This window comes from Lucilia sericata, unplaced genomic scaffold (genome assembly GCF_015586225.1).
Source record: "Lucilia sericata isolate MDLA Ls3-8-SP2 unplaced genomic scaffold, ASM1558622v1 Contig001717F_arrow, whole genome shotgun sequence".
Lineage (NCBI taxonomy): Eukaryota > Metazoa > Arthropoda > Insecta > Diptera > Calliphoridae > Lucilia > Lucilia sericata.
This window is the reverse complement of record NW_023995623.1, coordinates 1,597-17,500: the sequence shown is the minus strand read 5'-3', so window position 1 is coordinate 17,500 and position 15,904 is coordinate 1,597. Positions and strand designations below refer to the sequence as shown.

Below are 15,904 nucleotides of genomic sequence, written 5' to 3'. Positions count from 1 at the left end.
CGTCCGTCCGTCCGTCCGTCCGTCGTCCGTCGTCGTCCGTCCGTCCGTCCGTCCGTCCGTCCGTCGTCGTCCGTCCGTCCGTCCGTCCGTCGTCCGTCCGTCCGTCCGTCGTCCGTCCGTCCGTCCGTCCGTCAGTCCGTCCGTCCGTCCGTCCGTCCGTCGTCCGTCCCGTCCGTCTGTCGTCGTCGTGTCCGTCCGTCCGTCCGTACGTAAGTAAGTAAGTAAGTAAGTAAGTAAGTAATGTAAGTCGTGAGTAAGTAAGTAAGTAAGTAAGTAAGCAAGTAAGTTGACTTCATTTTCTTCTTGAGATTTTTTATTAAACAAACTCATACATGAAGAGTTTGTTTTTTTAAAATTAAAATTGTTTTGTTTTTCTTAATAACAATTATTTACAATTCTCTTAGCCCATAGACTTTGAGATTTTGACATCAAGCTTTTAATTTATAAATAAACCAGTTTTCAACAATCTTGCACATTCATTTCCCATTGAACTGAACTGAACCCTTTTAACCTAAATGTTACAAAAACTCAATAGCTCCCCCTGTTAATATTGAAACTTCCCTTCAGTAGTCAATCTCTGAACACATCGTTATTAAAACTACAAGTCAAAAAGGTCATTGTCTCAGTTGCAATAAGAGTTACGTATTTAACTGCTAAATAGCTATTTGCTCTTTACTTTAACTCTAGTTTAAGCTACTCTTAAATAATAAACAATAAAACTCTCTTAACTGTTAGTTATTGATCTTTGATCTAAGCAAAACCCAGGCTTTATAACGCGACTACTTCTGCTGCTGCTGCTGTTGTTGTTGTTGGACTTGTATATATGCCTCATTAAAGTAGAACTTAAACTTCACGTGTATGTATAAATTTCAAAATACAATAACAACAATTTAATTTTATTATTATTGTTGTAGCTGGTTGATTTTTTTTCGTAAATTTTGTTTAATAAAATCTGTGTAGTTTCTAAAATACTTGAACAGTTTCATCTTTACTTTTGACGCTTAACGTACGCAGTCTTCCAGTCTTTAACGTGTTCGAGTTTAAATTCAGTTTTTTTAATAATTTAAATTTTAAATTAAATTGTGCAGTGTTTTTTATACAAAAGAAAAAACACGTTTCTATAAACGGTATCTAAAAAAACTAAACACTTCCGACAGACCTACGGACACACAACTTTTTTTAAAAAAAAGTCTGGTGGTTTTTTCCCAAAAACAAAATATAATCGCGTTTCTTTTTGTCGCTTAACTAAATCAATAATATAAATTGTATGAATGAGTGTTTTAAAAGAAATTTATTGAAAAAAATATTATTTATTTATTTGTATTTTTCATTTATAACAACAACAAACTGATTATCATCCAATTATATGAAAAATTTAATAATAAAAATCATTTGACAAATTTATCCAGCAACTCAAGATTTCATTAAGAATAAAAAATAATTTGAACAATAAATTTGTGCAGTGATTTCAAATAATAACCCTTAAAAACGAAATGGAAAAAAATGTCTAAAAACAAATCAATATTATAACCAAAATTATTTTAAATACTCCGGAAGTACTTAGTCCGAAATTATTAAAAACTTTCTTTAGAAAAAATTTTGTTAATTCTGATAAATTTTCTAAAAAAAATAGACTATAGAAACTATTGTCAATATTTGAGAAAATTTCTACAGAAAATGTCAATATTTTGAGAAATTTTCTATAGAAAATGTTCTAGTTCAGTTTTAGTTCAGTTCTAGTTTAGTTCTAGTTCAGTTCTAGTTCAGTTCTAGTGCAGTTCTAGTTCAGTTCTAGTTCAGTTCTAGTTCAGTTCTAGTTCAGTTCTAGTTCAGTTCTAGTTCAGTTCTAGTTCAGTTCTAGTTCAGTTCTAGTTCAGTTCTAGTTCAGTTCTAGTTCAGTTCTAGTTCAGTTCTAGTTCAGTTCTAGTTCAGTTCTAGTTCAGTTCTAGTTCAGTTCTAGTTCAGTTCTAGTTCAGTTCTAGTTCAGTTCTAGTTCAGTTCTAGTTCAGTTCTAGTTCAGTTCTAGTTCAGTTCTAGTTCAGTTCTAGTTCAGTTCTAGTTCAGTTCTAGTTCAGTTCTAGTTCAGTTCTAGTTCAGTTCTAGTTCAGTTCTAGTTCGTTCTAGTTCACAGTTCTAGTTCAGTTCTAGTTCAGTTCTAGTTCAGTTCTAGTTCAGTTCTAGTTCAGTTCTAGTTCAGTTCTAGTTCTGTTCTAGTTCTGTTCTAGTTCTGTTCTAGTTCAGTTCTAGTTCAGTTCTAGTTCAGTTCTAGTTCAGTTCTAGTTCAGTTCTAGTTCAGTTCTAGTTCAGTTCTAGTTCAGTTCTAGTTCAGTTCTAGTTCAGTTCTAGTTCAGTTCTAGTTCAGTCTAGTTCAGTTCTAGTTCAGTTCTAGTTCAGTTCTAGTTCAGTTCTAGTTCAGTTCTAGTTCAGTTCTAGTTCAGTTCTAGTTCAGGTTCTAGTTCAGTTCTAGTTCTAGTTCAGTCCTAGTTCAGTTCTAGTTCAATTCTAGTTCAGTTCAGTTCTAGTTCAGTTCTAGTTCAGTTCTAGTTCTGTTCTAGTTCTGTTCTTGTTTTGTTCTACTTCTGTTCCAGTTTCTGTTCTAGTTCTGTTCTAGTTCTGTTCTAGTTCTGTTCTAGTTCTGTTTCTAGTTCTGTTCTAGTTCTGTTCTAGTTCTGTTCTAGTTCTGTTCTAGTTCTGTTCTAGTTTGTTCTAGTTCTGTTCTAGTTCTGTTCTAGTTCTGTTCTAGTTCTGTTCTAGTTCTAGTTCTGTTCTAGTTCTGTTCAAGTTCTGTTCTAGTTCTGTTCTAGTTCTGTTCTAGTTCTGTTCTAGTTCTGTTCTAGTTCTGTTCTAGTTCTGTTCTAGTTCTGTTCTAGTTCTGTTCTAGTTCTGTTCTAGTTCTGTTCTAGTTCTGTTCTAGTTCTGTTCTAGTTCTGTTCTAGTTCTGTTCTAGTTCTGTTCTAGTTCTGTTCTAGTTCTAGTTCTGTTCTAGTTCTATAGTTCTGTTCTGTTCTAGTTCTGTTCTAGTTCTGTTCTAGTTCTGTTCTAGTTCTGTTCTAGTTCTGTTCTAGTTCTGTTCTAGTTCTGTTCTAGTTCTGTTCTAGTTCTGTTCTAGTTCTGTTCTAGTTCGGTTCTAGTTCTGTTCTAGTTCTGTTCTAGTTCTGTTCTAGTTCTGTTCTAGTTCTGTTCTAGTTCTTTCTAGTTCTGTTCTAGTTCTGTTCTAGTTCTGTTCTAGTTCTGTTCTAGTTCTGTTCTAGTTCTGTTCTAGTTCTGTTCTAGTTCTGTTCTAGTTCTGTTCTAGTTCTGTTCTAGTTCTGTTCTAGTTCTGTTCTAGTTCTGTTCTAGTTCTGTTCTAGTTCTGTTCTAGTTCTGTTCTAGTTCTGTTCTAGTTCTGTTCTAGTTCTGTTCTAGTTCTGTTCTAGTTCTGTTCTAGTTCTGTTCTAGTTCTGTTCTAGTTCTGTTCTAGTTCTGTTCTAGTTCTGTGCTAGTTCTGTTCAAGTTCTGTTCTAGTTCTGTTTTAGTTGTGTTCCAGTTACGTTCTAGTTCTGTTCCAGTTATGTACTAGTTCTGTTCCGGTTGTGTTCTAGCTTTGTTATAGTTCTCGTTTAGTTCATTTCTATAGAAAATCTAGTTCTATAGAAAATCTGTTCATTATATAGAGTAATTGTTTTATAAAAATCTCTTAAAATTTCGAGAAATTTCCTATATAAAATCTCAAGTTCAAGCAACCAATTTATTTTAAAAATGAAAACTGGTTTAATTTTAGGAAAAAAAATTTAGTACATTGCGTAATGCAATTAATTTTTAACTGACAATTTGCGTCACCTTCATCTTAAATTAGAATATTTAAAAAATTTTTATTTTTAATTTTTTTGGTTAATATTGTTTTAAGCAAAGTTATTATTTTGCAAAAATATTCCATTTAACAAAAAAAAAAAAAAAATCGAAATTTTATAATTGCATGACTTTTTGTTTAATAATCATATTTTTTTATAATTATTATTTAAAGACATTGAGAGTGAATTAAAAAAGTTGAAATAAAATTTTAATTATATTTTTTTTAATGCAATTACACTAGGGGTTCCATTTTATGTTCCTCACATTTTGTTGAAAAGTTGATTTGTTAATGAAACCCAGATTTTATATTAGAAAGCTTAATACCAGTTATAATAATTACAAAGTTGCATTAATAATGAAAGGTTAAGACCTGCCAATTTAGATAAAATAAAAAAAATATTAAAAGTTGTTATTTGCCAATAACTCTGACTTGGCATACTCGTTATAATATTTACTATTAAATTTATAAATAAATGCACAAATCTATTGTAAATTTATTAATTTATGATTCATTTATAAATAAATAATTAAATTTATATGAATAATTTAAAACTCAAACAAAAATATTTAAAAACAAAATAATTAATTACACATATTTTTTTTAAAACAAATATTAACTTGAAGATTTCAACAGTAAATACAGAAAATAAATAAAAATTATTTAAAAATCTATGCAAAACAAAAATAATTTGCTAAAATCAACACAGACATTTAATTGATTGTAACACAAACTCAAAAAATAACAGTAAACAACAAAAACACAAAAACACACATATTACCAAAATGAGTAAGTAATTATTAAACATTTCAAAATTTTTTACTTAATTACAATAATCTTTTTAAACGTAAGTTTCGTTAAGCTCAAGTTACGACCACAAACTTCTAGTTGCATAAGCATCAAACCTATTGATGTTGCAACAAACCTGCTAAATGGTCGCAGCACAACTAAAACTACTAAAATCTTAAATCGAGTCAATAGCCTAAGATAGACCGAACTAGAGGGCTTAACTGCAACTAGTTAAGCCCTCTAGTTCAGTTCTAGTTCATTTCTAGTTCAGTTTTAGTTCAGTTCTAGTTCATTTCTAGTTCAGTTCTAGTTAAGTTCTAGTTCAGTTCTAGTTCAGTTCTAGTTCAGTTCTAGTTCAGTTCTAGTTCAGTTCTAGTTCAGTTCTAGTTCAGTTCTAGTTCAGTTCTAGTTCAGTTCTAGTTCAGTTGTAGTTCAGTTCTAGTTCAGTTCTAGTTCAGTTCTAGTTCAGTTCTAGTTCAGTTCTAGTTCAGTTCTAGGTCAGTTCTAGTTCAATTCTAGTTCAGTTCTAGTTCAGTTCTAGTTCAGTTCTAGTTCAGTTCTAGTTCAGTTCTAGTTCAGTTCTAGTTCAGTTCTAGTTCAGTTCTAGTTCAGTTCTAGTTCAGTTCTAGTTCAGTTCTAGTTCAGTTCTAGTTCAGTTCTAGTTCAGTTCTAGTTCAGTTCTAGTTCAGTTCTAGTTCAGTTCTAGTTCAGTTCTAGTTCACTTCTAGTTCAGTTCTAGTTCAGTTCTAGTTCAGTTCTAGTTCAGTTCTAGTTCAGTTCTAGTTCTGTTCTAGTTCTGTTCTAGTTCTGTTCTAGTTCTGTTCTAGTTCTGTTCTAGTTCTGTTCTAATTCAGTTCTAGTTCAGTTCTAGTTCAGTTCTAGTTCAGTTCTAGTTTCAGTTCTAGTTCAGTTCATTAGTTCAGTTCTAGTTCAGTTCTAGTTCAGTTCTAGTTCAGTTCTAGTTCAGTTCTAGTTCAGTTCTAGTTCAGTTCTAGTTCAGTTCTAGTTCAGTTCTAGTTCAGTTCTAGTTCAGTTCTAGTTCAGTTCTAGTTCAGTTCTAGTTCAGTTCTAGTTCAGTTCTAGTTCAGTTTAGTTCAGTTCTAGTTCAGTTCTAGTCAGTTCTAGTTCAGTTCTAGTTCAGTTCTAGTTCAGTTCTAGTTCAGTTCTAGTTCAGTTCTAGTTCAGTTCTAGTTCAGTTCTAGTTCAGTTCTAGTTCAGTTCTAGTTCAGTTCTAGTTCAGTTCTAGTTCAGTTCTAGTTCAGTTCTAGTTCAGTTCTAGTTCAGTTCTAGTTCAGTTCTAGTTCAGTTCTAGTTCAGTTCTAGTTCAGTTCTAGTTCAGTTCTAGTTCAGTTCTAGTTCAGTTCTAGTTCAGTTCTAGTTCAGTTCTAGTTCAGTTCTAGTTCAGTTCTAGTTCAGTTCTAGTTCAGTTCTAGTTCAGTTCTAGTTCAGTTCTAGTTCAGTTCTAGTTCAGTTCTAGTTCAGTTCTAGTTCAGTTCTAGTTCAGTTCTAGTTCAGTTCTAGTTCAGTTCTAGTTCAGTTCTAGTTCAGTTCTAGTTCAGTTCTAGTTCAGTTCTAGTTCAGTTCTAGTTCAGTTCTAGTTCAGTTCTAGTTCAGTTCTAGTTCAGTTCTAGTTCAGTTCTAGTTCAGTTCTAGTTCAGTTCTAGTTCAGTTCTAGTTCAGTTCTAGTTCAGTTCTAGTTCAGTTTAGTTCAGTTCTAGTTCAGTTCTAGTTCAGTTCTAGTTCAGTTCTAGTTCAGTTCTAGTTCAGTTCAGTTCTAGTTCAGTCTAGTTCAGTTCTAGTTCAGTTCTAGTTCAGTTCTAGTTCAGTTCTAGTTCAGTTCTAGTTCAGTTCTAGTTCAGTTCTAGTTCAGTTCTAGTTCAGTTCTAGTTCAGTTCTAGTTCAGTTCTAGTTCAGTTCTAGTTCAGTTCTAGTTCAGTTCTAGTTCAGTTCTAGTTCAGTTCAGTTCAGTTCAGTTCTAGTTCAGTTCTAGTTCAGTTCTAGTAGTTCAGTTCTCGTTCAGTTCTAGTTCAGTTCTAGTTCAGTTCTAGGTTCAGTTCTAGTTCATTTCTAGTTCAGTTCTAGTTTTCAGTTCTAGTTCAGTCTAGTTCAGTTCTAGTTCAGTTTCTAGTTCAGTCAGTTCTAGTTCAGTTCTAGTTCAGTTCTAGTTCAGTTCTAGTTCAGTTCTAGTTCAGTTCTAGTTCAGTTCTAGTTCAGTTCTAGTTCAGTTCTAGTTCAGTATCAGTTCTAGTTCAGTCTAGTTCAGTTCTAGTTCAGTTCTAGTTCAGTTCTAGTTCAGTTCTAGTTCAGTTCTAGTTCAGTTCTAGTTCAGTTCTAGTTCAGTTCTAGTTTCAGTTTCTAGTTCAGTTCTAGTTCAGTTTAGTTCAGTTCAGCTCTAGTTCAGTTCTAGTTCAGTTCAGTTCAGTTCTAGTTCAGTTCTAGTTCAGTTCAGTTCTAGTTCTAATTCAGTTCTAGTTCAGTTTTAGTTCTGTTCTAGTTCTGTTCTAGTTCAGTTCTAGTTCAGTTCTAATTCAGTTCTAGTTCAGTTTTAGTTCTGTTCTAGTTCTGTTCTAGTTCTATTCTAATTCTGTTCTAGTTCTATTCTAATTCTGTTCTAGTTCTCTTCAAGTTCAGTTCAAGATTTAGTTCAGTGCAGATTTAGTTTCTATTCTTAATGTTCAAATTAAATTTTTTTTTAAAACAATTCAAAGTTATATTGATAAATAATTAATTTGAAATAATTTTTAATTTAATTGATACCGTTGTCCGGTTTAATGATATTCTACATTAATTCTTTACTACAGGGATAATGTAATCAATCAAATAATCAAAAATATTTTAAATAATTCAATATAATTGATCATTAATTAGAGAGTTAAGTTATTTTTAAACAAAAAACCTGGTCAATTACAAAATTGCTACGATATTGCAGTTATTATTGTTTTTAATTAGCACTAAGGTCATAGTTTTAATTGATATCAGGAAAGTTATAGGAAATACGTCAAACATGACTAAGTAGTAAGATCAAACTACTTTCATCACTTGGTTCAAGACCTGTAATTAATGTTTGCAGCAGAATTTATTTAAATAAGAACTTTTCTACACTATTATAAATAATACACTAATGTTATTTAAATTATTTGTTTATTTTGTAATTTAATTATCTCAATAGCTAATGCGATTATTAATTTGTTAAACTTAGATTACATTAACTTTAATAACAAATTTTGTTTTGTTTTAATATCTTTTTACAGAGATCCCTACCATGATTACCGAAATCGAAGAAGTACCTGCCATTATGGTGGGAGACTATAAACTACAATTTGAATTGGGTGAACCCTGTGAACGTACCAAAGAAGTGGCTTTACGTGAACTACGGGAAACTCCCGAAAATATTCAAAAAGGCACAGCGGAACTTAAAAAATTATTGGATGGTAAGTAATTGAAATACAGTGACTTCTTTTTAAGAAAGTTCTAAAAGAAAATCGATACATTTGCGAGTATTTGGGTCTTTTATCGTAGTTCTGTTTTAGTTTAGTTCAGAAAATTCTCAAAGTTTAAAAGTTTTTTTTACTGCAAATCTTATATTTACTAAATAAATATGATTATTTCGCAAGTTTTTTTTTCATAACTAATTTGTTTTAAATTATTTAATGTTTGTTTTTATGCAGTTATTATCATGACCCTTAATCTATTGCATTAGATTTTATAATTGAACTAAAAAGCCATTTACAATTTCTCAGTACTTAACAATGACAGCAGCTTTCATTTAAACGGTTTCAGTAGACAATGTCGGAGAACACGTAGACAAAAAATCCCCACAGATTTAAATTAAAATGCTAATAAAAATATTTTGAAATGTAAACAATAAGGAGGTATAGGAATATCAAAAATTTTCTTCTTATTGCTTACAGTCAACAACAATTTTGCCTTCTTCTTGAATCACCCTAATGTAACACTTTTTCAAAAATTATGATTCATTTCGTAATTGTTGTTATTACTATTATTGTTTTCTTCTAAAATGTTATAAAATAATATTTACAATTAATAACAAAAACAACCAGTTTTGAAATCTAACAGCAACTACAATTACAGTCAAAATGCATTAGCAACATTTTGCTGGTAGAGAAATGTTAAGTAAGAATTAATACAATCTATTATAATGTTAATTGTTTAAAAATATCACATATTTCTGAGAAAATATGATTAAAAAAGGTTATCGCTAATTGATTTTATCTGCATTGTATATGCAATTTACAAATGGACACGTGTATAACAGTAACTGTCAACAACTGGGGTTTTTGAACGAATTGCTGAAAAGAGTTATAAACAATTTCCAAGGAATAATAGCTAAATCGGAAATTACAGGTCCCTACTAACGTTTAGACTTTAAAGAATATAAAAAAACAAGAACTTAAGTAGAACTGACCTAGAACTAAAGTAGAATAGAACTGGAACTGAACTAAAACGAACTAGAGCTGAATTAGAACTGAACTAGAACTGAACTAGAACTGAACTAGAACTGAACTAGAACTGAACTAGAACTGAACTAGAACTGAACTAGAACTGAACTAGAACTGAACTAGAACTGAACTAGAACTGAACTAGAACTGAACCAGAACTGAAGTAGAACTAAACTAAACTAGAACTGAACTAGAACTGAACTAGAACTGAACTAGAACTGAAATAGAACTGAACTAGAACTGAACTAGCACTGAACTAGAACTGAACTAGAACTGAACTAGAACTGAACTAGAACTGAACTAGAACTGAACTAGAACTGAACTAGAACTGAACTAGAACTGAACTAGAACTGAACTAGAACTGAACTAGAACTGAACTAGAACTGAACTAAAACTGAACTAGAACTGAACTAGAACTGAACTAGAACTGAACTAGATCTGAACTAGAACTGAACTAGAACTGAACTAGAACTGAACTAGAACTGAACTAGAACTGAACTAGAACTGAACTAGAACTGAACTAGAACAGAACTAGAACTGAACTAGAACTGAACTAGAACTGAACTAGAACAGAACTAGAACTGAACTAGAACTGAACTAGAACTGAACTAGAACTGAACTAGAACTGAACTAGAACTGAACTAGAACTGAACTAGAACTGAACTGAACTAGAACTAGAACTGAACTAGAACTGAACTAGAACTGAACTAGAACTGAACTAGAACTGAACAGAACTAGAACTGAACTAGAACTGAACTAACTAGAACTGAACTAGAACTGAACTAGAACTGAACTAGAACTGAACTAGAACTGAACTAGAACTGAACTAGAACTGAACTAGAACTGAACTAGAACTGAACTAGAACTGAACTAGAACTGAACTAGAACTGAACTAGAACTGAACTAGAACTGAACTAGAACTGAACTAGAACTGAACTAGAACTGAACTAGAACTGAACTAGAACTGAACTAGAACTGAACTAGAAACTGAACTAGAACTGAACTAGAACTGAACTAGAACTGAACTAGAACTGAACTAGAACTGAACTAGAAATGAACTAGAACTGAACTAGAACTGAACTAGACTGAACTAGAACTGAACTAGAATAGAACTAGAACTGAACTAGAACTGAACTAGAACTGAACTAGAACTGAACTAGATTTGAACTAGAACTGAACTAGAACTGAACTAGAACTGAACTAGAACTGAACTAGAACTAAATTAGAACTGAACTAGAACTGAACTAGATTTGAACTAGAACTGAACTAGAACTGAACTAGAACTGAACTAGAACTGAACTAGAACTGAACTAGAACTGAACTAGAACTGAACTAGAACTGAACTAGAACTGAACTAGAACTGAACTAGAACTGAACTAGAACTGAACTAGAACTGAACTAGAACAGAATTAAGACTGAACTAGAGCTGAATTAGAATAAATCTAAAATTGACTATCAGATTATCTACTTCGAATTGTAAACATTTTCTATAAAGAACTTCAAATAAAAATCTTGATTATTTCAAGCATAAATCGTTTCTATAAAATTTAATGTAAGTGATTAAATATCATGCCAAACCAAGGTTGCTGAAAAAATCTTGTATTCATAAAAAACCACAAGCAAATGCAACCTTAAATGGTAGTGCAACCTCTACTTAAATTTCATCAAAAAAAAACTTGCATCTTCAAGCATAATATCAGAATAATTTAAAATATATATTCTTAAACTAAGGTCACTCTCATGAGGGTTTTTTCCACAATAAAAAAAACTAGTTTTGAAAAGAACACAAAAAAAAAATGCACACAAAATGCAACCTTACAATTATATATTGAATACAACCCTGAACTTGCCTAAAATAAACAAAAAAAGATCTTGCAAATTCTTGAGAAAAGAAGAACCTTGTTAAAATAAATTAAGTTAAAAAATAATATAAGAAATAACACACAATAATAACTAGATCAAGAAATCAAATATATTTTTCGGCTCTTTCTTAAATTTATTTCTTTTATTAGTATTTTTACCGTAAATGTGCAAACAAATCAATAATGTAAACAGTTCCGCATCTGTCAAACACAACAAACAGACAAACCACAACAAAAACATGTCAAAATTTCAATTTCAGTTTCAGTTTCTAGCGGCCAAAAACCCTCCACTACCAAAAATGAAAATAGTTTTATTGTTGTTCATTTAACAACCTTGAACTTAATTTAAAAATTTTTTATTCTTTATGGTTAGAAATACAAGCGAAAACTTGTTTAAAAATACAAAAAACTTAATGATGAGTAAGATATAAGGCAAAGTTATACAAATGTTGAATGAAATTTAAATTTCGGAATTTTGACTTAAAAACAAAAATGTGACGTTTAATTGTTTAACTTTAGTACTTGTTAAACATTTAAATAAAAATTCAAAAGGCGGCGGCAGTTGTAATTGTTAGAAAATATTTAATTATTTTTATTATTGCAAAGTTTTGAAAAAACTTTTTTATTGTATTTAATTTTTTTTAAACTTTACGTGTTAATTACTTTAGAATGATTTATCAAAAAAAAAAATATAGTTAACTTTTGTCTGTAATTAAGTAGAAATTAAAAAATAATAATAACTAAATATTTTATCTACAAATCTTTCTATTTAACTACAAGTTAGCTTTAAACTTTAGAGACTCTCTCATTGTCTTGAAAAAAAGATTAGTTTTATATGTACGTGTTCAACTTATAATAATGACCTTTTTTAGTTGTGTTTTTAGGAATTTTTAATTGTATTCAAAGTCTAAATGTTTAATACTAACTAGACCTTCGAAATTATAATGAAATTAAAGTTTTTTTGTTTTAAATTTATGGCTTAAATTAAACAAAATATCATCAAAATATTCTAGTTAATATTTTCTTTATTTTAATGGAAAGTTTATAACTTATACCAAATCGTAATGGTTTTATAGAGAATAGCAGACTATAGTCCATTATATAGGTGTTAGTCTGGGAAAAAGTCTATTCTATACTATGGACTATAGTCTATACTACCATCTATAGTACAGTCTATAGTATGGACTAGCTCGTTTCTACTTCAGTTCTACCTTAGTTCTAGTTCAGTTCTAGTTCGGTTCTAGTTCAGTTCTAGTTCAGTTCTAGTTCAGTTCTAGTTCAGTTCTAGTTCAGTTCTAGTTCGGTTCTAGTTCAGTTCTAGTTCAGTTCTAGTTCAGTTCTAGTTCGGTTCTAGTTCAGTTCTAGTTCAGTTCTAGTTCAGTTCTAGTTCAGTTCTAGTTCAGTTCTAGTTCAGTTCTAGTTCTAGTTCAGTTCTAGTTCAGTTCTAGTTCAGTTCTAGTTAGTTCTAGTTCAGTTCTAGTTCAGTTCTAGTTCAGTTCTAGTTCAGTTCTAGTTCAGTTCTAGTTCAGTTCTAGTTCAGTTCTAGTTCAGTTCTAGTTCAGTTCTAGTTAGTTCTAATTAATTTCTTGTTCAGTTCTAATTCAGTTCTAGTTCGGTTTTAGTTCAGTTCTAGTTCGGTTCTAGTTCGGTTCTAGTCCGGTTCTAGTTCAGTTCTAGTTCAGATCTAGTTCTGTTCTAGTTCTGTTCCAGTTCTGTTCTAGTTCTGTTCTACTTCTGTTCTAGTTCTGTTCTAGTTCTGTTCTAGTTCTGTTCTAGTTCTGTTCTAGTTCTGTTCTAGTTCTGTTCTAGTTCTGTTCTAGTTCTGTTCTAGTTCTGTTCTAGTTCTGTTCTAGTTCTGTTCTAGTTCTGTTCTAGTTCTGTTCTAGTTCTGTTCTAGTTCTGTTCTAGTTCTGTTCTAGTTCAGTTCTAGTTCAGTTCTAGTTCTGTTCTAGTTCTGTTCTAGTTCTATTCTAGTTCTGTTTTAGTTCTGTTCTAGTTCTGTTCTAGTTCTGTTCTAGTTCTGTTCTAGTTCAGTTCTAGTTCTGTTCTAGTTCTGTTCTAGTTCTGTTCTAGTTCTGTTCTAGTTCTGTTCTAGTTCTCTTCTAGTTCTATTCTATTCTAGTTCTGTTCTATTCTAGTTCTGTTCTAGTTCTATTCTAGTTTTGTTCTAGTTATGTTCTAGTTCTGTTCTAGTTCTGTTCTAGTTCTGTTCTAGTTCTGTTCTAGTTCTGTTCTAGTTCTGTTCTAGTTCTGTTCTAGTTCTGTTCTAGTTCTGTTCTAGTTATGTTCTAGTTCTGTTCTAGTTCTGTTCTAGTTCTGTTCTAGTTCTGTTCTAGTTCTGTTCTAGTTCTGTTCTAGTTCTGTTCTAGTTCTGTTCTATTTCTATTCTAGTTTTGTTCTAGTTATGTTCTAATTCTGTTCTAGTTCTGTTCTAGTTCTGTTCTAGTTCTGTTCTAGTTCTGTTCTAGTTCTGTTCTAGTTCTGTTCTTGTTCTATGTAGTTCTGTTCTAGTTCTGTTCAAGTTCTGTTCTAATTCTATTCTAGTTTTAGTTCATTTGATGATTCGTTACTTTTATTGATCATATCTTTTTCTTTTTATTTCATTTTAGCTGAACCGGATTTAAAATGTCCCCGAGATGATTTGTTTTTATTGAGATTCTTAAGAGTTTGCAAATTCTATCCCGAAAGTGCTTTGAAATTGGTAATATTTCTTAAGATCTCCTAAAATAAAAGAAATGTTTAATATAAATTCTATAATTACAGATCAAAAACTATTATTCATTCAAAGTTAAACATGCCGATGTTTATAAAGATTTAATACCCAGCAATGAGAAGAATGTCTTTGATCATAATGTCATTATAGTATTTCCCAATAGAGATCAATTGGGACGTAGAGTAGCGGTATTGGAATTGGGAAGTAAGTATTTAGAGCAACTTTAAAAGAGAATAAAAATTAACATATTTTTTTCCTGTACAGAGAACTGGAAACACAAGAAAGTTTGCTTGGATGAGGTCTTCAAGGCTGCCGTTTTATATTGGAAGCTGCCATGTGGGAGCCTGAAACACAAATTAATGGTGTCGTAGTCATCTTCGATATGGATGGTTTGAGTTTACAACAGACTTGGCAATTTACTCCAGCCTTTGCCAAACGTATTGTGGACTGGTTGCAGGATTCGGTACCTCTACGTATCAAGGCCATACACATTGTCAATCAACCCAAAATCTTCAATGTAGTATTTTCTCTATTCAAACCTTTCTTAAGAGAAAAATTGCGTAATCGTATTATTTTCCATGGTACCGATCGTGACTCGCTATATAAATACATGTCTCCCGAATGTTTACCCGCCTGTTATGGTGGTTCACGCAAAGAACCCCGCATCGATGGTAATCAATGGTATAAGTTGTTGGTCCAGTGTGAAAAGGAATACAAGGCCATTAATTCGTATGGTTATCAAAAGTAGAGTCAGAGAAGATTTTTTGTAAAAAATCGCACATCCATTATATTGCCGCAAAATAACACCCATCATTTATTGTTAACTATTAGTTTTTAAGAAATATACTTGTTTTTGGAGAATTTTAAATCCGAACAAAATTTCTGTTATAGAACAAACTCTGGCCAGTTGTTCTTAAAGTATGTACTTACTTTCCCTTTTAATTTTTAAACAAAATTTTCTTAAAACTTATTTATTTTTTAAATTAATTTCTCCTTCTTCACTTTTTTGTATAATATTTTTGACTTGAATTAAGATTGTACCTTCTTCTATTTTTACTAAATAATTTAATATGGGGGCTGTAAATATCACTTAAGTTCAGGGATTAAGTTTCATTATTACTTGATTTTAGTATTGTAATAAGGGATTGTTTAGTTTGTAAGCTTGAAATAATATTTTTTATATAAAAATAAAAACAGAAATTAATTTTGAATAAGAAACGCTTAGAAACTATTATGAAGAAAGTTATTGTATAATAAAGCGCTTATTTAAGAAAAAAAGTAAATAAATGTTGTAATAACATAAAATACATTAGTTTTATTGAGAGGACTTTTCCGGAAAGTCGATAGTTCAGAAAATAGACTAAACCATAGCATGGACTAGAGTGAACACTGTAGTCTTGCTTATAGTCTTGTCTGCACTAGAGAGTAATCGCCTATAGACTTTGACTAGTGTCCAGAATGTTAGAATAGCCTATGGTCGGGGACTGTAGAACAGTCTATATACTAGCTTACAGTCAAAACTACATAGATAGACTTGACCATAGGCCAGACTAAATCCAGATTAGAGCCTAGACTTTAGTCGATAATAAAGACTAGACTGTAGTCCAGACTATAGACTAGACTATAGTCCAGACTATAGACTAGACTATAGTCCAGACTATAGACTAGACTATAGACTTGACTATAGTCCCGACTATAGACTAGACTATAGTCCAGACTATAGACTAACTAGACTCTAGTCCAGACTATAGACTAGACTCTAGTCCAGACTATAGACTAGACTCTAGTCCTGACTAGTCTATAGTCACGTTCACAGATTGGACGTGACTAGACTATAGTAAATATTATAGACTAGACTATAGTAAATATTATAGACTAGACTATAGTCCAGACTATAGACTAGACTAGACTATAGTCCAGACTATAGACTAGACTAGACTATAGTCCAGACTATCGACTAGACTATAGTCAAGACTACAGACTATAGAATATAGACTAGACTATAGTCCAGACTATAGACTAGACTCTAGTCCAGAATATAGACTAGATCTAGAATATAGACTAGACTATAGTCCAGACTATAGACTCGACTCTAGTCCTGACTAGTCTATAGTCACGTTCACAGATTGGACGTGACTAGACTATAGTAAATATTATAGACTAGACTATAGTCCAGACTATAGACTAGACTAGTCCAGACTATAGTCCAGACTATAGAATATAGACTAGACTATAGTCCAGACTATAGACT

General features: G+C 31.5%; 1 protein-coding gene across 1 annotated transcript; it reads left to right on the top strand.

Moving 5' to 3' along the window:
- Positions 1–975: 975 nt before the first annotated feature.
- LOC119612498 (alpha-tocopherol transfer protein-like) lies at positions 976–14,616 on the top strand. Its single transcript, XM_037968308.1, is given in 7 exon segments — positions 976–1,127; positions 4,466–4,618; positions 7,870–8,049; positions 13,550–13,641; positions 13,704–13,857; positions 13,918–13,971; positions 13,974–14,616. Coding segments are annotated over 6 exon segments (912 nt in total). The 5' UTR covers positions 976–1,127; positions 4,466–4,614; the 3' UTR covers positions 14,402–14,616.
- Positions 14,617–15,904: the final 1,288 nt, after the last annotated feature.